Genomic DNA, 21,366 nt, shown 5'->3' with positions numbered 1-21,366 from the left:
GAAAACCCTTACTTGACATGCACAACTACCTACTGAAATAAACAGCAGATATTCAACAAAGATTAATGAAACTACTACTTTCTCAGCTGCTTCTGATGTAAAGAGGGATAATGCCATCTACTTCTCACATAGAAGCAATAGTCCATGACCAGCAATTTATTTTGCATTTTTCAGAAATGTAGAAGTGCAAAGGCAGAGACACCATGAAAATTCAGATTAGACTTTRGACTTGAAAGAAAGTTTCAAAACTTTCAATAAATTTGAATGACTACCAAGGATAAATAGTACAAAAGAATCAAAAACACAGAGTAGCAAAAAAAGCTTTAAAATAAAATTAAAGCCTATGCTTAGGATTTGAATATATTCATATCTTTATTTCGGCTTTCACTCTTTCCCAAATATAAAATTAAAGCAATCTAGAGACTATTACTGTACTAAAAATCACAGTTGTAAGCCCTTATCTATTTGCAATTTATCTAAATTAACCCTTTTTTTTTTTTAAAGGATGACATGAAAAAAAACACATATATAAGATCAGAACTGCCAGACCACTTTGCCGATAACAGAAATACAAGCATCCTAAGTAATGCTTATGGGAGGAGGTGGGAAGAAGGGAAATGCTCCCTTGGCTTTGAACTCCAGCAAGGAAGATGGAAACTACCTGAAAGATTTTGAGYCAGCAGCTCACCACAGCCTGAAGTACAGAATCCAGTGCCTTTCTTTCCTCAGCCTCCTCTCTCCTATTTTCAGGCACACACTTCCACAAGCACCATCGCTGCAGATGTCCTTATACCCTCCTCTAAGCTGAACTAGCTTTCCATTAAAAAAAGCGAATACTGTTCTAAAGGTCTGTGCCTGAGGAAGTTCGCAGCTACGTGTGAACGCTCTGGAATTAGAATATAGGCAAAAACTTCTTGTTTCCACATGTCAGCTTCAGGGCAGAGCTCATTTATCAAATAAATCACCACTTTTAAATATTGGAATGAAAAAGCTTCTGTAACACTAAGTAGTACTGCACCTCTAGCTGTCCTGGGCAGTCTCATTAAAAAAAACAAAAACACAAAAAAACCACACCAAACCCTACGTGATGTCTCTTAGTCTGCAAGTGTCAGCACCATCTTGAGACAACAGTTTCCCATTCCCAACATGAGAAATTCTTTTGCAGATTCCTACAGCACTGTATATATTGGAATTAACTCTATTATGCCTCTTTAGCCAGACAGGGAGAGAGAGGCCTGGAACTCAAAATTATACATCTGCAAATCTTTCTATTGTTCAGGGTGGAACACTCACAGTTATTAAAGGCAAACATTATTTATACCCTTATGTTCAGTTTATTTAGCATATCCTTGTTTATAAAAATATTTGTTAGCATATATTTGTAATTTCCTATGCTAGCAAAGGTCTTCAAAGTTAATAAAGTATAAGACACAGTTTTAAAGTATGCAAACATTTAGATTATTTTCAATAAAAAAAATAAAGCTGCAAACCTCAGTGAAATAAAAATGGTTCCAAAATTAAAATACAATTAAGTGAACAAAAAAAGTGAAAACCTGTATGATATGAACTAGTGACTTCATATCACCAATAACAATTTTATAACAGAAGAGAATTAAAATAAAGAATACAGGATAAAAACCTGAAAGTAAAGTTGCAAATGAACTTTAATAATTACTCTTAAGAAAGTATTTTCAATGGCTACAATCACTTGTCTTTGAAAGCTTGTATTTGACTACGTGCTTGCTTATTTTGTAGATCTTCTTCACAAAACTCATCCAATGAACAGGACCATTTCACCTAAAACGGTAAGTCAATATATAAATGAGAAAGATTACCATGAATAGTTAAAAATAACTTTTACCCTCCATGTTCTGCCTCTCCAGTACATAATTATTGGCAACAGAGAGTAAATTCTATATTGCACTTGATGCAAAACCAAATGAACGCATAAAAAACCAAACTGCTAAAGAGAATAATCCAAAGGCACGGTGATTTGAGATGAAAGAAAAATGCAATACATGTAGAACCACATAAGGAGCCGAAAATGAAAACAAAATTTGTATTCAATGCAAAGGGATATACATAACTGATAAAGAAACCTGAATACAGAACATATTTGGGACAGTAAGAGGTATACACCAGAACACAAAATCATATTTCATTGAGTAYTGTGAAAAGATGTCCAAGGTATAACATTCAGGCAGTTTACAAGCATTCAGAAATAATCAAAATTTGTAGAAATTTTAATATTAACATTTCTATTGCAAAATAGAAAAACATTTTTTTGCTAAGATTATTTCAAAGCTTCTGGCAAATTTCAGCATTATTAATAGCACTGATTGCAATTTACATTGTGATAGTATCTACAGCATCTGACTACAAAGCAGAACTCTACAATATGCATCCAGTACACCTCAAAGCAATTTAAACTGGAATTTTAAATTATCCCAATTATAAAATAACTGAAGTCAGACAAAAACACTTGATCAGAGTCACAAGCAAGACATATTGATCATTAATATAAATGACTTAATGCCATAACATACTGAATTTTATCAGTGTGTCGTAACACAATTGCATTTGCAGTTCACACCCAAAACTAAAATTCAAGTCAAGTCCCACTCTCATTTAAGCATTGAACATGCAGTTCAAGTGTTTGTGTTTCACTGTTTATGTTCAAGGTATCCTTTTTACTGACTTTTAAATAAAGAATAGCATTGCAAAACTTGCATATTACATGAGTGAGCTTTACATCGAGATCCCAGATCATGGGAGGTGCACAACTAAGAAATGTAAAGAATCTGAACACAATGCAACACAATAAAAATAACTTTTGAAGTGCGTTTTGTAAGATGTAAGGATGTAAGCCAGTGTAGGAACAATCAATCAGTTGCATAAGCAAGCTGAGTAGTCAGCACTGCATTAGAAGTCCTTCTGTGATTTCCTTTTGAAGAAATATCCTACTCTAACCTACCAACATGAAGGTCCAACACCTTCATGTGAGTAGCAATATATTGAGGAATAAAAACAGAAACAAAAACTCAGCAAAACACATCTGTAGAGTCGGAAGGGACTGGACTCTTTCACCATCTTTGTTAACAAGAACAGCTCACCACAAATTTATTCAAATGCTGAAGTGGGAAGAGTATCAGGACCACTTTCTAAATTAAAAATTACTTACAGTTTAATGTCATATGATTTCAGGACATAAAAACATTTCAAAAGATGGCTCGTTTGAATTACACAAATCTCATTTTGACAAAACATACTAGAAATATTCCATAGTTAGGTCATTTAAAGTGCCCCAACTGAATTTTGACAAGCTTTCCACATACAAAAATATTGCTTTTAGGGAAAGAGCTAAGTATTGGTTAAATATTAATGCATTAACTAATGAACATGTCTCTGACTAACTCAATAGTTAAGAGAAAGAATTACTTTTTTGCAGAAGTTGACTCACCATGAATTATTTTTAATGATTCATTCCATAAATGACAGTTTTCAGATTTTAAGCAGTTAAAACCCCTATTTACCCTAATACCTTTCCCATTTCAGTAACTTTAAAATTAGACAAAGGACTACCTGATAGCTCACGCCTTTTCCACTTGAGTATTCAAATGAAAGAGAAAGGACGTAAACCTTTCCCAGTTCCTTACCCCTGTGTACAAGTGAAAGATTAATCCATATGTTCTCAGCACAAACCTAATCATTTTGATATCAAACTCATCCAAAGCATAAAGGCCACAGAAAATCGTAACAGGATGTTGCACCGGGCTCCTTAGGAAAGCACACTTCATAAAGCTCCAGAAGCACAGAACCGGACTCACCTACACTGCAGTACCTCAGAAGGAAGTCTCTTCCTAACACAAGCCTTAATTTAAAACCTGTAGGAATAATCTCACCTATAGGCTAAATTGTCATTAAAAGGGGAAGAAAATCTCTAGTGAAGAGTCAATGTCTTTTTTTTTAATCATCAAACCTACATACTACAAATATTGTTTACATGCTAATAATGTAAGCCAACAAGGAGAAGAGATGAAGTGTGACAGGATTTTATTTACTCGCCTCGACACATGGACTGAATTCCATTTTCTCATTCACTCTGTATTCAGCCTGGATTTGGTACAGTCACTCTCACTTTACAATAGAACACTATATTAATTATTATTTTCATCCTATCTATAGCTGAAAATCCCTAGTCATGGAGCAGAATYCTACTGCGCTTGGCACTAGACAAATATCAGATTAAAGCTCAGGTTTCTCCAGATTAAGATTCCAGGCTTTTTCACAATAAGATAAACGTATCATAAATTTTTTATTATAGAAAGTCATCCATGCAGTTATCAACAGGTAATCTAGAATTTTTTATCACAGTCATTGTTGTTTCATTAAATATTTGAGAAAAGTTCTAAATTAATAAAGTGTACATCAGAAGATTAGGTATTCCTTTAACTCTTTTCACATGAAAAACCTACATTCAAATTGACTCGCTTTTGTTTGCCTTGCTTCTTCTAACATTGATTTTCCAGACTAAAAAATATTTCTTCATCCTAGAAGCAACAGAAATAATTATTTATGCATGTAAAGTTTACAGRCTGTCACACCTGCTGTCACAACAACTCATTAACAGAATTTATGCTGAATCTAGGGACAGATGCAGAGACCTACCTAGCCAATCTCTGGTTTCTAAATACACTCCCAAATATTGCCTTCCCACCTCTTTATCCATCTTGACAGATGACTGAAATGTATAGCTAAAGCAGAGGCCTGTTGTACTCATAAAAGAAAAAGCACACTAAGGAGACTTTAAAATTATTTTGTTTTAAACCCAAACGTGAGCACACTAATACACCATAACTGCRTAAGTATTTCTGGGCCCAATAGCCCAGTAAAAATAGCATTGCCATTGCTACTAATAAGCCAGAAGCTTTTGTGCTTTACACTAACTGTGCTAGGCCCAGCCCTGTTAGGCTTATTATCTGGGTAAACCAGAGCTCGGTATCAGGTGTCTCTTGTTGTGATGTAATTTAAGCATGGGATAATAGCAAAGGCCTTGAAAATAYGGGCACAGGTTGAAAGCAGAAGCCCCAGAGGCATAAATAACTCACTGATGGTCAATTACTGGCCACTAATAAAACACAACCTGAACAGCTGGGCTTTTGCTTTGAGAAAAGCAGCAGCAGCTAGCTAAGGAAAATAAAGGAAAACAAAACAGCCAAGCAACATGATAACGCACCTGCTGTACAGGTACCCACCAAGCTCCTGCAGCACCTAGCCTGAGGGGAGAGGCCAATTACCTAGAAACTCAAAACACCTTACTAAACAGTAAACCCCCCAGTTTGGTGTAGGGARGACAGCAGATGTTCACTATAGTTTCAGGTTCCCTTGGTGAAGAGGTCTTGAGTCTTGTTACTTCAACCTCAGTGACTAAGGCCATCAAGAACTGTAGCCATCAGTGTTAGCACCATGCTACCGCAGCATCAGCTCTGCCATGCTGTGTACTCACCGCTAAAGACTGCAAACAACCAACTGTATGAATATGTAGTGATAACAACTGATAATGAGGAAGAACTAGATATCAGCACACAGTGTGTGGTGAAAGAATGTCAGTCTAGYAACATTTTGTTTAAAAGTTTAAAACTGGCTTGATTTACCAGTCTTTTAAACACTCCCATTACGGCGATCTTTAACTCCCTGACATATACACATATATTCAGTAACGACAAATGTCAGCAGAATTTTGTGGAGCAATGTAAGAAAATAAGGTCATGATTACTTTGGTTAATTTTTAAATGTGAAATGTGGCAATGGTCTACATAAAATGCAGTTTCAAAAATGTGGGAATTTTTGTGATTCCATCATTGTCATGCCTGATGCATGCCCAAAAAACTTGCATGCACAAAAGAAAGAGGGGACACATGGGATCAAATCTCAAAACYGAATGACATTCAGTAATATTCTCCAGGTGAAAGCCAAATAGAAATTGGAAACAAATAATAAAAAGTAATAAAGGTAAAATATTGAGGCAAATAGGCAAGAAATGGATGTTTAATGTTAGTTTAAGCAAGAGGTTATGTTTTTACTGATGTTTCCATAACAGTCAATGAAAAGAATGTGACAATTTCACCAGTAAATATTTTCTTCTATTTTGCACTGTATAATTTGCTCAAATGCATTCTCTATAAGGTCAACAGTACTAGCTATGTCATAAATTCTCTACAATATGAAAGAAAACAAAATAATTAACTTAGCTCTTAAAATCTAGTGCCTATGAAGATATTACTAGAGATATTCTTACTTTTTCTACAGTTAAAGAAACAAAAAGAAACAAAAAATAACAAAATAGAAAGAAGGACTTTTTGTTCTTTAATGTTTTAGATATCAGGACAAAAAAAATCCTGAGTAATCTTTAAATACTGGAATTCTTGAAAACACCAATACAAGAATTAACACAGTATTAAGGAACTATCTGTCATTTTAGGATACAAAGATATTGGAAAGTTATTACTGTAAYTGGTTAACTTTAATTATTTTTTTCTTAATTTCTTACCTGAAATTGGAGAATAAATTAAAATTGAGTAATTTATAATACAGCTGTCTTTCACGCAGCCATTGTGGTACTGGTATCATTTCTATTTCTCCTAATTGATGCTCTGCAGAAAACTAGGGGAAAAAAAAAAWATTATACTACTCCTTGTTAAAAGAATTTGACAAGCGTTACGGAATCTTCATCATCATCGAGGCAAAACACATGAATTTGGATGACCTCYGTGGTAGCACAATTCACAACATTTTATCTTATCTATCAATGCAGCTTGCATTTAATTTTGAACAAGTCTACAGTTACTGCATGTTTTTATCATTCCAAATATCAAGACGTTTCTATCATTCAAAATAYATGATATGGCACATACACACTATTTAGGAAAGTATTCAAGCAGATGTTCAAGTCTATCCTTATTTAGGAACCCCYTTCAGCACATTTTAAAATCGCCTTCATTTAGGCCCATTCAATACCTTTCTTGCATAAAAATACTTACCTTGGACAAGGTATGTAGAAAGGATAATTCTGAATTTACTGATAATTCTGAATTTACTTTATTTACTGTTAGCAAGTGAAACTATGGAATACCAATTTCTTCTAGTTACTACAAGATGCAACACTGAACCAGAGGAAAAGAGAATTAGTATGTGGAAAGATTTCCAATACAATCTGGGCAGCTATACCCACCTAGAGAGTTGTCACCACAACACTTTTCAGCAGCAATCTCCAAAAAACCTTTTCTTAAACCTCTGCCATATCTTTCAGGTAGGAAAACAGCATCTTATAAACAAATTAATAACATACTAAGAAAGTGAATTTTCATTCTCCCAAGAGAATGCTCATTTCTGTGTGAAAGACTATAAAAATGAGAAGTTGTAAATTAGTATAATCTATTTTCAGACATYGGACTGGAGTCTGACTGGCAAGGAAACAGCAAATTGGCAATGTACAGATGTACTTACATATCAGTCATTATCTTTCATAGGAGTATAAGAGACAGAAGATCTGCTACGAAGCACTAATTAATTATTTTGAATTAATCATTTTGTGTTTTAGCCAAAGCAAGTGGTAGATCTTATGAGAGACATTTTGGAACAAATCTCTTTGTATTTGAAGACTGTACTTCAAATTTATGCACTCTCAACGCAAAGGAATAACGTTACAGCCCCTTTTTTCCAGTCAGGTTCCCAACATTTATTCTCTTCTCCCAGTTTGGTTTTATAAAATCTAAATACCTCCACTAGTAACAAATATATCTTTGCCATTTTAATACAAGTAATTGCATCAGTTTCTAAGCAGTGTTTGTACTTTCTGACATTCAAGTCATGTATTTCATATACACAATGAAAAGTTCAGCTTCAGCATTCAGCAATAATCCAATTATGTAAATTATGCAAATGATGCCGTTACCACTTTTTCCATGCAAGGTTAGTGTTATACTACTACATCAGCTTTACTGATGTCAAAGAGAATAAAGGATTCAAGGATGAAGCAGAAATCCAGTCTTTACAAAGACATTTAAGAACTGCTGAAACATCATGCAATATAGGGCTCAGATTCTTAGAGGGCATTATTTTTAGTCCTTTTAGGCACATCAGTACTCTGTGCTCTCAGTGAGCTGGATTAGCTCTMTAATCTGACTGAAAATTAACCTGGCAAGTAAATAAATACACATATAAAATATTTTCATTCACTTTCAGCTAAATTAATGAGATGATACAACACACTGGCCACAGAATCACCAGCAACAACAGAATGGAAAGTGTGGCTTAGAGCCAGTCACTCAGCAGTCTTACACAGGCTTAAACCAATCATGAAATCTCACTCTGAGGTAAAGAACAAACTTTGTCCTTTTCTCCTTTAAAAAAGGAAATGCTGTTCAAGACTAAACAAAGATTAATCACTGAACAGTTACTGCAGACTTACCTACTTACAAGGTAAAGATTAAAAAAAGAGAAAAAACAAAGATAAGGCACGAACATTMCAAATTTTATGAACAATCATCAGCAAAGGGTAAAATCAAAACAYGCAGAATCTACGTGTATACCCTGATGTGCATTAATATGCCCCAAAATGCAGATAGTTAGTGGATTAGTAGGGTGCTAGTTAGCAACAAAGCTAGCTCTATCCTGATACCCCTACAAATTCAAACTGGAGACCATGGTTAAAGATCTAAATACATGCCTGAGCAAAAGGATCAGCTATGTTAAACTCAAAGCCAACAAGGACTTGTCTTAAGCAGGACCAGGAAGCACTTACGTAAATAAGGTAACATAATTGTAACAGGAGTGTGACATGATAATAAGTGAAAAAACAAAAAGGTTCTTTCTGTGGAAATCTTTGAGTTCATGTTATTCTGTGTTTTAAACAATATACTACTACCTTAGACACAAATGATGCCGTAACAGTCCAATATTCTTTGTTTTGTCTAGCTGTATTCACAGAGACAGCCTGTAAATCATATGGGTTATAGGGAGCTTTAAAGTTGTTCCTGTCTCTTCGAAGACAATATATATATTCTCCACTATCTTTTAGCAATAAAGGTTTCTGTCAAAAGAGGAAATGATTTATATGTAGATATGTAATTTATTTTTCATGATTACAAGTTATATATCTATATATTTCACTATGAGAAGAAAAATAAACAAGTACCAAAATTTTCTAATAACAAGCTTAGTAAATAACAATACTGAATTGACTGGAAAGTTATTCTACATGCTATCATAAAGTTTTTCTATCAACCCCACTCTAAATAATTATTCATCTCTTCCACCAGCAGAAAGTTAAATATTACTATATCTTGCTGAGAAAACAAGATGGATCACAAGACATCATGGACAAGGAATCAGCAGACCTATGACTAAACCCTATTCATGTTACAATTTTCTTATGCAAACCTGAACAAGCCATAGACTTTCCAGTAATTCAGTTTCTTTTATATATAAAGCAATGGTAAACATTGTTCAGCTTAAACAATATTGTAAAGCTCTTAAACAGCAAACACCTAACAGTTAAAGATTGTAGATATCACTGGTATCTAGTTGTTTTGCAAATACATCATTCCAGCTGGAACAAACTAGTTTTGTGGACAACTGTAATGCTTCTTAAATACTTTGCAGACAGATTTTAAGTCAGAAGTCCCAAGGAATGAAATATAACACAGATGATATTTTTTAATTGTGCCTTCAAAAGCTTTAACAACATTGTGCACAGAGACTGTTTTGCTCTATGGGCTATTTTGTTTGTTCATGAAAAAGCGTACACACAAAATCTGTAGATGCTAATATTCAATATAATTAGACCAAATATTTATCTGTCTGTCTCTGAGTGCACCAAACTAGTAAAAGAGCACAGGAGGCCCCCTACTACTCTGCACTTGCACAGCAGAATATTTTGGCTGCATCAGGAGCAGACCGCCCAGTCACAACAAATATTGGCCTCATACTTGGCATGTCCGATCAGGACAGACACTATCATAGTTCTGCTATGAGATTCTTCTATAATTAAGGTAGTGCTAGAATAGCTGAGCTATGTGGAGTACTAGCTACAGTTTAAGTGACTGCTATGCATCCAGATGTAGAATAAATAATTCTTGGTACYACTATTCTGTTCATCTCTTCCCAGCTTTATAGCATGGCTCTGCCCATTGCAAAGTGTAATTCAGCTTCTATTTCCTATTTATAAGGTTTAGAATTAAATTCTGCTAATAGTCTATTTTTGGTAAACGTCTTGTTGGTTCTAAGGACAGAATTATTGTTTTCAGAGGCAAAAATATTCAGGAAATAAATATTTTAGATTTATAACCAACACCACTTCTGGAGTATAATTGCACAGGATGTGGAAAAAGGAAGGTAAAAATTACCATAAATGCAAACTTCTGATGCCTGGTCACATCAGCCTCTCTAGCTAAATGTTCACATGATGGTAACTTTGTTTCCCAGCCAAGTTTGCCTCGAAGCCTCAAAATATGCATTATAACATCATCATCAATCGGTTCTGGTACATCGAAGAAAGAGGAAAAAAAAACAGTGTTTTTTTTTCTTAAACATACAGTMTTTAGATTCATTGCATAAGACAGACCTAACAAGTATGGAGAATTGGTCTAATGTGACTAGTATCAAGATGGAAGAAATTGAGAAGATGGCTTAAAAGGTCATTCTGAAAAATAACAGTCTTTCAGGTATTCCAAACGTATTTTGCAGCAAGTGGAGAACAGGGGTTCAGCTGAACCAAAGTGACTTCAATTGCCAATGATTTATTCCTTTGTGTAGTTTACACAGCAAGATTCAAAACACTCACTGGAAGAAACAAAACTTACTGGCCAAAACTTACTGGCTTTTGCAAATGCTAAAAAACCTGAAAGAATAAGAAAAGGCCTCTGAAAGGAGGGCAAAATTTCAGCTAAACAAAAAGAAGGTTGAAAAGAGACCAGCAATATGTTTTTCTGTCTAATACTTAAAAGAAACTCCTTTGTACATGGAAACATACTACCCATTAAGAAATTAGACCAATCTAAATAGTCCTGTATAGGAGAAAAACACTCTGGTTTAACAAAAGACTCTGMAAAGTTATGGAAAAAAAATTGAGATATTCTAGAAAGCATTAAAAATAATTGTTTCCAGGATTTAATCTTTATTAAAACCCACATAAGAAAAAAGGCTTGTTAAAAAAAAAAAATAAAAGAATCCAATTGCAGTATCACTCCCTCCCAGTTTTCAGACTCAATGAAAATGGTGAGCAAAATCTATTTTTCCCCACACTCCCTCCAGAATATAAGTGGGAAACATAACTGTTCTTTAAGAATCATCTCTCTAATTAAAAAAAAAAAAATTGCATTGTAGTTAGCCATAAACAACCTTAAAATACAAATTCAAGTGTTGTATGAAGGTACATTAAGTTCTGGTCTAGTATTGGRTATTAAAAAAAAAAAMACATCAGAAACTAGACATGGAGGAAGAAATTGTTAGCCTTTGAAATAAGGTTTAAAATGACAGCATGCTATAATTTAGAGCTGTATCACAATTTTTTTTTCTCTGCATGTGTACAGTTACCCTAAAGGGAGGACAGGGATGAGGAAGGAGAGCAGCAGTTGAGTATATTCTCTTCTGTATCAATGTAAATCTGAAGTAAATATATTGGCTTTAGTGGCATAACTAAGGGCATAGTCTGGCTCTCTGATGATAAGACTTACATACCTGTTCTATCATAAGAAGGAACTCTTTTCCTCACAGGCTTATTAGATGATCTCTCAACTTTTGGTTGCTCACAAATCTTTTTATTGCAGCTTGGCTCCAAAACAGCTGTTTGCATTTCAGTCCTAATATTATCTGTAATAGACACATCAAAAAGAAAAATATTATTTATTTAAAGTAGACCACCATGTATWATCATTTTCTAATTCAAGCAAAACTTCCTATAAGTTTACAACATTTCTGCAACTTCTGTATCTCAAAATGTATTCTGATTCAGAGACAGAAGACGGGCGGAGGGGGGAGAGAGAATATTTCCTTTGTTCATAACACATTAAAACTTGTATTCAGATCGTACATTGACATCAGTAAGAAATGTAATCCTTGTTTCCAATGCATTCTGGGAAGTAAAGAGGATAGCATTCACCTTGATTTTTAGCATTTGCTTTAGGAGGAAGGTTTGGGGGTTTGTTTTCTTAAATAATAGAAAACCTTTTTTGCTCACTCTGAAAGAAAGCAGTGTTTTAGCATTCTTTTCACACTCCTCTTAGTTCACTTTTACTTACATCTCCACTGTTCCTTTTTTTTCTAAAGATGTGAAGTTTTGCAGGATTCTTTTTAAACACTCACCACACATACAAGCAGTCATTCACATTCCTTGTAATGCACAGAGAAAGAGCAGCACTCTGTTCTATAGACCTTGCAGAGGTGGACAGAATGGATGTTCATGATACATCTGCCCACTGTAAAATTATACATCTCACCAAATATTAAAAGCCCACTTAGGCTTTATTTTCAATAACAACAACACAAAACAGAAATAAACAATCAGACCACGTTTGAAGTAAAAACTGAAATGCTTGTGACTTAATGGTATTCCTTTTTAGAAATGCCCTAAAGGACATACATATACATATACATATATAGAGAGAGAGAGCATATTTCATATTTGAGAATCCTTACAATGATGAGTAAAGAAAGTCATAGCTATTATTACTCCCCTCTCTGTCATTTTAGGTACTTTACCATATACAKTAGAAGGTGGTGATATGCCCAAAAAATGCTGAACTCCTCTGCTAGTAGAAGTTGTGGAAAGTGTCGTTTGCAAACTCTCGTTCTGTGACGTTAAGGATACCGTTTGTGTTATGCTTCTGTTTAGATTCGTTGTCTCATGCTCTGACATTCTAGTAGGCTGACAGAGAGATTCTTCTCTTCCCTCTTTATGTTTTCTTGAGAGTCTGCAATTAACAACATGCTCTTTTAGGAAAAACAATTGAAGATTCAGTCCTACAGGCAAAATAGAAAATTCACCTGTGATTTGTATCATGGTTTGTGTTTATGATTAAGGTACAGCTGTCCTCTGGCACAGAAGGAAAAAGTTATTCACTATGAATGAAATATACAGTGGGRTGGGGAAAGAAATCAAAATAAAATTAAAGCCATACTCCTTGAACTTTAACACTACAAGCATCAAAAGCAATATTATGTAAAACCCGATCATTACTCTGATTAGTCTCAAAGGTAAGAGAGCTTTAAGATTAAACTATAAATTTTAGCTGTGGGAAAGAAAAGCAAGAAAATAATACTTGCAATAAATCAATGCTATCATTTGTTCTCAGTAACGTCAACAGCACTGTATTTACTATAAAAGCAGAAAAGAAAGTAATAAATTGCATTTTGAAAATTAATTTCTTTCCTAGAGAACACATAAAAATAAGAATCCTGGAAATCCTTTCAATCTGAATGCATCTTATGCAATTATTGAATATAATAACTAAAACTGACTTTTAATTGACTTTATTTCTACTTTTTATTTGAGAAAAAGGACAATTTTTCCAGATACAGCAGCCACCTCAGAATTCTCAATATGGCTCTTCTAGAGATCTTGAAGTTGAAGCTGTTCATGAATGTTACATGCCTTAATGCTGGGACTAATATRAAAGAACAGGAACACTAGCAACTTTCCTGCCTGACAGGAGAAAGCAAGAGAGGACCTRATAACAGAGCAGGGATTTTCTATTACCTAGACAAAGTGATTATATAAAATGATTATCTAGATTTCACTAAATTTGCTGATTATCTAGAGAACAGAAACCACAGTCAGTCCCTTGCACATATCCGAGAAGCAGATGTCATGCAACATTACACAGACGCAGAAGACAACATGGCTCAGAATAGACAAGTAAGTTCTGACTCCCTTGTCATACTGTCACATTGAGAAACACTGATGTCCACTTAGATCTGGAATTCCTGGAGGAAGTACAAATTGGCCAAACTCTAAAGCGCTCCCCTAAATTGCACCTAAACTAGAACATCATCTTCATAAATTGACTTGGTTCGCTATGAATTAAGKTTTTTTGGTGATAATACACAATGGCAGTATGAAAATTTGTCCTAGATGATAAGAGGTGCAAACCAGYCCCCTGACTCCAAAGAAGGGATTATGGTTGTTAGCTCTATCTTGTACTCAACTCTATGAATGAAGCTGATCTTCCTTAATTCCAAGATATAAGGACATCCTTTATTTTTGGGACCAGGAATTAACTATTATAGAATCCTTTCTTCATAGTCCCACAGTTGAAGCTGAGAAGATTCCTTGTTGAAGAAACTCACCAGAAAAATCTAAAAAAAAGAAGTGGAGAACTAGACTGTACTGAACAGGACAAGACAACCAGTGCATACAGTTCTGTGCTAAGAGGGGTTGTGCCTTCTGAAAGGATGACTTGAGTTCTTCAGGTATAAGAGAAAAAAAAAAAAAGAAACCTCAAGTAGCAAATGGCAATCCTCAAAAAACTGCTGTTTACTGAAGAGTGATGAAGTGCTGGCAAAGTCAAAGTAGTTCKCACATCCAGAAAGTTGAGACAGAAAGAAGTCTGTGTTAAGGTCCCCAACATGGTAACATCAGCACTTACCGGCTTTTCTCAAGACATATGTACAAAGCCAAAAATTACACAAACACAACAAAATAAGTTGTACTGTGCGCACTGAAATTAATGAAAACAGGCAGCTTCCTAATCTGTTTTAATACTCCTCAATCACTCTCCAGAAATACTTTCATCTTTCTTCAGTTTCTACACTTGGACTCCTCCTCTCAGCTCTCTCCCATATCACCCATTAATTAAACTAGACAAACAGCAGTATCCATTGTGGCCAGTGATATAAGCCAGAGATCCTAACTGGTCAGATAGTTTCTGACAGCTGGGATGAAGAAAGTTCTGCCTGGCTCAGAACTCACGAAAATTAAGGTTCCACTACACAAAAACTCATTTTTCACAAAACCGAAAAGAATTTCACATTCTCCAGATCTCTACATCTCTCATACAAGTTTAGATGCAAGYGGTCAATTACTCCAAAATTCATTGGGAAGAAACTGTTAGCCAAAGTCAGTAAAATTTCATTTCTGTATGGAACTTGGGATAACAATGCCCCGACTGTGTTTTTAATCCAGTCCACAAAATTCAGGAATGGAGGTTTGCCTAGAAGAAGGTGTTATAGTCTCTTCAGCCTCAGAAAGCTACTTTCCTTCCTCATCACCTGTACAAAAGAAGGGAAAGGAAACCAAAAGATGAACTATGCTTGAGAACTGGGGGTTATGAACTTCTAAAACATTCTGCCACAGGAAACTGGAGGCTGACAGTGTGAGCAGGTTCAAGAAGAGAGAAGACAAGTTCATAGACAACAGGTTCATAAACAGATACTGAAAAGACCCAGCAGAGCTGGTCTACTACTGGCATGCTCTCCCTGAATAGCCTCTGCACCTGCTAACGTTGGAGGCAGAATCCTGGGCTAAACAGACTATTTGTCTATCCCACTACGGCAATTTTTCCTATCCCTTGCTTCTTGGCAAGTAGACATCATCCTTTCACTTTGTCATGTCACTTCAAAGGTTTTTTGATACAGTATTTGAGAGTATTATGACTACTCCTTTAGTCCTACTTAAAGGCAATAAACGGTAAACATTTAAATTAACTCAGTCATCATACTCCACTATATTTGAAAAATACTAATATTGGTGTTCTGCTATACAGGTGAAAGTAACACAATACACAGAAATACATTTGCAGAGAATCATATAATATATATTGCCCCCATCTTATTAGAATCAAAAGTATGATTTGACTAGATTCTATTCCTTTTACAATGACTTCACTAGCACTTCTCTGGATTTTCACTGACACAAACAAGATCAGACTCTATTGCCATGGGCCAAAATTATACAGTTTATGCTGGAGTGTTAATCCAGCCTTCACAGAACTCACAGGGAAGCAGTCAAATAATTCAGTATAAGACATCCATTGCTGTTTCAAATTTTAAGTAGCACAGAACAAAAAGATATCACAAAGAAATATTATTTTACATACAGATTTCCAAAACACATGCCTTACTCTTTTATTGCTGCTTTGTGTTTCCTTTCTGTACTTCCTCTGTAAACTGCTGTGCGGAGAATAGAGTATTTCTTCTCTACTGAGGATGACTGAGAACAAAGAGCAGAGAAATACATTAATTTTAATAACTATTGAGTGGGTGGTCATACACTCTAAAATCAATGAAGAAATTTATTTAAGAGCTATGAAAAACATTTTCAAAAGCACCAACTGACGGCTTAGCTCAGCTTTCATTACAGAATTTTTCTGAGTTAAGTTATTTTACGTGTATGAAATTTTGCTTGTAAAAAGCATCCTGATAAATGACTTAAAAATAACTGTGCTCGAAACACAACAATTAACGTCTAGTATTTTCATATGGAGTACGAAATTCCTTTCTCCTGCTTCCATCAACCCAAGGCTGAAATAGTTACAAACCTTCAGAAAAAGAAATTCTAAATTTAGAACAACAAATCACTGTTTTTCAGGATATTTAAGCCAACTACTACTTACTACCTATACATGGTCTCTGCAGTTTCACTTACAAGGTTTCCTAGGAGGTAGACTTTCACTCCCATGGCTGCATAGGCATTATGCAGGTAATTGGTGTGTTTTTATATAACATTTTCTCAGGCAGAAGACAGATTTAAAAATCTGTATGTAAAAATATTGTAAATCTAGGATGATCCTATACATACCAAGGTTATCCACACAAAGGATCCCTGTCTACCCATTAGGTTAATGTCACTTTTCTGAATCTTACCAAACATCCCAATGTCCCCATGGCTGAGTTGGGCAAACAAAATCAGTTATGAAAAAATTATTGCAATATTAACATTGTTGCAAACTCCCAGAGAGTCTCTACAAGCCCCTATATTCTCCTACAGGTCTGTTTATGTTTTGGTTTTGGATCACTCTTTAGGCACCTAAAAGCTCAGCAATACAACAGTTTCAACATACAATTGTAATATTAAACTCAAATTTAAGTCAGATCTTTAGTACAAGGGGACTGTAGTTAGGAGGCTATTAATAGCAATTAAAATTTTAACACTCAGTCTAGCTTAAAACATGTACATTCTCACCAGTTCACTGTTGTCTTTCTCACTGCCGTCAGCCGGTTCACACAWGATATACCTGTCGTTTACCACGTGTGGTACTTCTGTCCTCTCTGGTTTAAGCCGGAGACGAGACATTAATTTTTCTTTCAGCATGTTGTTTTGCGCATCCATCTGGGGTAGGTATCTTTCATTCTAATCACATGAAAACAATTACAGAACAAAATTTGCAGTAACAACTGTTTCCCCACTTTTAACACTCGCTAAGATCTGCATATGTCACTGGCAATCAGGTTGCGTTGGGATATGTCCTTCTGCAGTGTTGAAACCAAGTCTGTCCTGGTTTTAAATGCCTATTTACTATCTATTAATACCTTCTGGGTTAAAAAAAGCACAACAGTCTTTTTGAATTGGGTTATTTAGATGGCTATTTTTGACTGGATTTAGGATATTAAAAAGAATTCTTAAAATATCTTTTCAGACTTTTTCAAACTTTGATTATGTACTGTGTATAGTACATAATTCTTAAAAATGTTTTAAAAATGCATTTTCTCTTTTAGTGGTACTTGTAAAAATGTACACTCTTTTACCTAAATTACAATTAATGCAGTAAGTGAGTGTTTGTCTTTAGAGTTCTTTACTGCTCATTTGCCAAAGCAAGTAAATTTGTAGTTAGCTACATATAGCGTACAGTTAACTGTCTTTAATTTAATAAGCATTTAAAACCAGGACAGAGTACAARTCTTCATTCGTGGCTTGCATGTCTTGCTTGAATATCATGCTAGCCTAGTTTCCCAGTTCTTCTCCCCATTCCCTCGCATGCTTCAGAATGACGCTTTATAGCATCGTAAAAGCACAGAAATGATAATGCTTAACTTGGTGAACTGTTCAGTATTCTCAACTCTAACTGGTGTCCCTACCTCCCAAAGCTGCATTTTGCAACAAACAATTAGTTATCAGCTGCAAATATATATCAAATTTGAATCAAAATAGATTACTCCAGATCAATATCTACAAATCCAACTGGCTCAACACATGCTAGCTCACTGCAAAAAGCCAGTCCATTCTGTATTCGCCACCTGTAAATTTCACTACTCTGCACCAAAATCTGCTTAAAAGGGTCAAGTAAAAGCAGCTTCCTCCTCCATTGATTTGGCCTTCTTAATAAACAACAGACAAATACATAATAGGAAAAAGCAGTCTGACAAGACATGCAATTCCTTCATTGCCTTTAGTTCAGATGTTATTAGTTTACAGCATGTATCTTACAGAATTAAAAACTCTCACTTGCCACCAAAATAGCAACTGATGCYCCAATGTCTGCTATCTAGAAAAAGATGTTATTTACATTCCATTATAGATCTTATGAACTCTTTAGCCCAAATACTTACATTCAGGAAGCACCACTGAAATTATTTCATATACTGCATTTTCAGTGATTTAAACAAGCAACAGAGCACACAGGAGAATAAAAGCTGTCTGAAGTTTTAGTTACTATTACACATTTCATAGTAGAAAGTGTATGAAGCAGATAAAATAAGAACTAGTAGAGATCTTGCCTTGCTTCATATTCAAATTGTAAGATGCTTAATCATTGSCTACAGTGTCTTCTGCCCGGGATTTTGAAGTCACAAGCCAATGAGGCAGACTTGCTCATTCGAGCAGGAGGTAAGGCAACTCACCCACAGATCCCTTGAGCTCAGTTTTCTTCTCCTGTGACTCTAGGATCCACAGACAGCCATCCACTCAGGGGATCTTAAAATTAGGAAATGGAAGGAAGGAGGCTTGTCTCATCCCAGTGGCTGAGATCTCTTCTGGAAACTACACCATCTTCTTTAGATCTAGCTGTACCCACAATGGCAGGAGGTTACTGTGCTCACTGGATCAAAGACCAAGTGCAAGACAGTATAGCATGAACATAACTTAAATTTCATCGGCATGCACTGAAGCAGTTTGCTGAATCCTGATCCTGATTATGCCACAAAATGTGGAAGTTCAGTCTATTTCCAAACATCTGATAACATAACTTTTTTGATAACATAAAATCATTCAGGGACTAGAAGTGGCAGCTATACTACCTTTATACAAGAAGGGTACTGTAGCAGCAACCTCTTCAATCTCCAACTAGATCCAAGACATCCATTCACGCCCCAAGACCACAAACTGCTGCTGTTTCCCTTCCACTTCTTACCACTCCAGCAGTRGTTAATATTCGCACAATCAATACACTTTCAGAAATCATGCACATGTTTCTCAAACTATTTAGTGAAAAATAGATGGTCCAAACCAATGTAACTGTGTGCTGCAACTGATCAGGAGAGTTCACGGTGAAGTTCAACTGTGGAAGAGGTAATCTCCAACTGAATAGTGGTAAATTCTTTATTACAGCTAGACTGAAAAAAGACTGGGACCATGCCTTAAGGTGGCATATACATTAAGAATACTATATAGGCAAAACATTTTTGATATAGAAGCAGCGATACTAGCAAAAGTCACATGCAAGTACTAGCACCTCTAACACCAGTATCTCACATCTCTTCTGAGAATCTATTGTAATCAGTCTGGATGGACCCTTCCCAGCTACGCCCCACGGATCTTCCTAGGAGCGTGAGGTGTAACACCATTGGGGAAACAGAGGGAATGACTATGACCCACCTATTTCCTTAACTTTTAAAGTACAGCTAGATGGAAGAGCTAAAAARCTAGGATAAGTGAAGAAGTCTGAAGGTACCATTTATGCTTCCTGAACAGAAAAAAAAAAAAAAACAAAAAACTGCCTTTTGCTTTGGCAGAAAAATCATAATCCATTAGTCAAAGTGTGTTAACAGTTAATTTATTAAGGACTCCACTGATCAAACAATGTATATACTTGAAATCCAGCTGACAGTCAATGCAAACAATTGATTTTTCAACTGYCAGCAAAAAAAGTTGAGGAACTAATAAAAATGCATATATCGTATCTGCTTGAAAAACAAATGATTTGTTAGAGTCTCTACTTGTACTAGAGGTACCTTAGTGCCTATGCATGTCAAAATTTAAGCATAAACAGAGTAAAACAAAATGTTTGGTGCTGTAATAGAGACAGTATATCCAAGATACAGCAGTGTTTCCTTGCAGGACCTCTCTCTCTCAGCAATCGTAAAATGCTTGTTTAACTTGTGTATAATGGTAGCTAAAAACCATTTAACTGCTTCTTATAGCTGACCTGTGATATACTTTTAAGAAACAAAACACAGAGATTTCATAACTGCTTGATTTTTCTGGCTCTTTAGATTTAGCCTGCTAAAAATCATAGGTACTAATCCAGCATAATCACACATGCATTTTCCCAAGGTTATATATATCAGAAAGTGAAAGAAGTATGAGGCTGCTTATACAGCTGTGACAACAGACATCTGTAAACTTATTTAAACTGGTTTTAAAATCATTCCTTTAAGAATTAAACATACAAGTAAGTTACTGTAGCTTAATGAATTAAGCATGACAACTGATCATAGGCGTTTTTTTAACGCATCAGAGATCAAAGGTGAAGCACGCTACATAAGAATAGTTACGCTAAGTCAGATCCAAAGGTCCAGCTAACAACGAGCAGCAACAGAGGCTCCAGAGCACAAGCATAAGGCTCACCATGGAGCACTGCTTCCAACAACCCGTGCCTGAGGGACTCCCTGAGCCAGAACTTACACACCTTCAGTAACCCTCAGTGGATTTTTATTCAACTGGTAAATCACTTTATTGCCTGTAATATCACAAAAGCTAAAACTCTTCAGAGCCAGCTTTGCTTTTTTACTATCCCGAATAGTTTCGTAGGTTTGGCAAACACCGTCAATTTGTTTCAGTCCTCTATACTCACTCATCGTGCTGGAGCATTGCAAAAGCAGRAAAAGTAGAAGTTTAACCTTAACTAAGGAATGACTAGCGAGGAGACCTACTTCACCGCGAACGACAGCTGTAGCGCCTCCGCATTTCGGGGCCGATGCTGCAAGCTTGCTTGCGGCACTGACGAGCCAGGGCGGCAGCCGCCTCCGGGCCGTGGGAGGACTGCCTGCTTCAGCCGCGGCCCAGGGCTGCGCCGTGCCCGCGACGCGACGCGACGCGCCGGGGCCTGCCCTGCCCTGCCCTGCCCGTCCCGGGGAGCCGCCGTCCCCGCCCGCGAAGGTTTCTGCGTACAGCGGCCGCCCGCCCTGGCGGAGGCGCTGCCCACCTCGCGGCGC

At 35.9% G+C, this 21,366-nt stretch overlaps 1 protein-coding gene across 7 annotated transcripts in view; it reads right to left on the bottom strand.

Annotated features, from left to right (window-relative positions):
* Nucleotides 1-1,663: 1,663 nt before the first annotated feature.
* The window catches only part of LOC112963401 (protein cornichon homolog 3), a 116,312-nt gene continuing 96,609 nt past the window's right edge, over nucleotides 1,664-21,366 (bottom strand). For 2 of the 7 annotated variants that reach the window (XM_026060408.1, XM_026060409.1), the window contains exons 4-12: nucleotides 18,835-18,907; nucleotides 17,180-17,347; nucleotides 16,119-16,207; nucleotides 12,760-12,971; nucleotides 11,740-11,871; nucleotides 10,407-10,540; nucleotides 8,927-9,091; nucleotides 6,551-6,663; nucleotides 4,037-4,550 (exon numbers count right to left, since the gene is read on the bottom strand). In XM_026060408.1, the coding sequence (XP_025916193.1) occupies nucleotides 4,478-4,550; nucleotides 6,551-6,663; nucleotides 8,927-9,091; nucleotides 10,407-10,540; nucleotides 11,740-11,871; nucleotides 12,760-12,971; nucleotides 16,119-16,207; nucleotides 17,180-17,326 (1,065 nt within the window). In that variant the 5' untranslated portion in view covers nucleotides 17,327-17,347; nucleotides 18,835-18,907 and the 3' untranslated portion in view covers nucleotides 4,037-4,477. Of the gene's footprint in view, nucleotides 1,798-4,036; nucleotides 4,551-6,550; nucleotides 6,664-8,926; nucleotides 9,092-10,406; nucleotides 10,541-11,739; nucleotides 11,872-12,759; nucleotides 12,972-16,118; nucleotides 16,208-17,179; nucleotides 17,348-18,834; nucleotides 18,908-21,366 lie in introns of those variants that run through there. The other 5 variants (XM_026060403.1, XM_026060405.1, XM_026060404.1 and 2 more) reach the window with 4 other exon arrangements.

The sequence above is a fragment of the Apteryx rowi genome, unplaced genomic scaffold (genome assembly GCF_003343035.1).
Source record: "Apteryx rowi isolate R43461 unplaced genomic scaffold, aptRow1 scaffold_169, whole genome shotgun sequence".
NCBI classification, from domain to species: domain Eukaryota; kingdom Metazoa; phylum Chordata; class Aves; order Apterygiformes; family Apterygidae; genus Apteryx; species Apteryx rowi.
The sequence above is the reverse complement of the archived record's forward strand: the minus strand, read 5'-3'. Positions and strand labels throughout refer to the sequence as shown.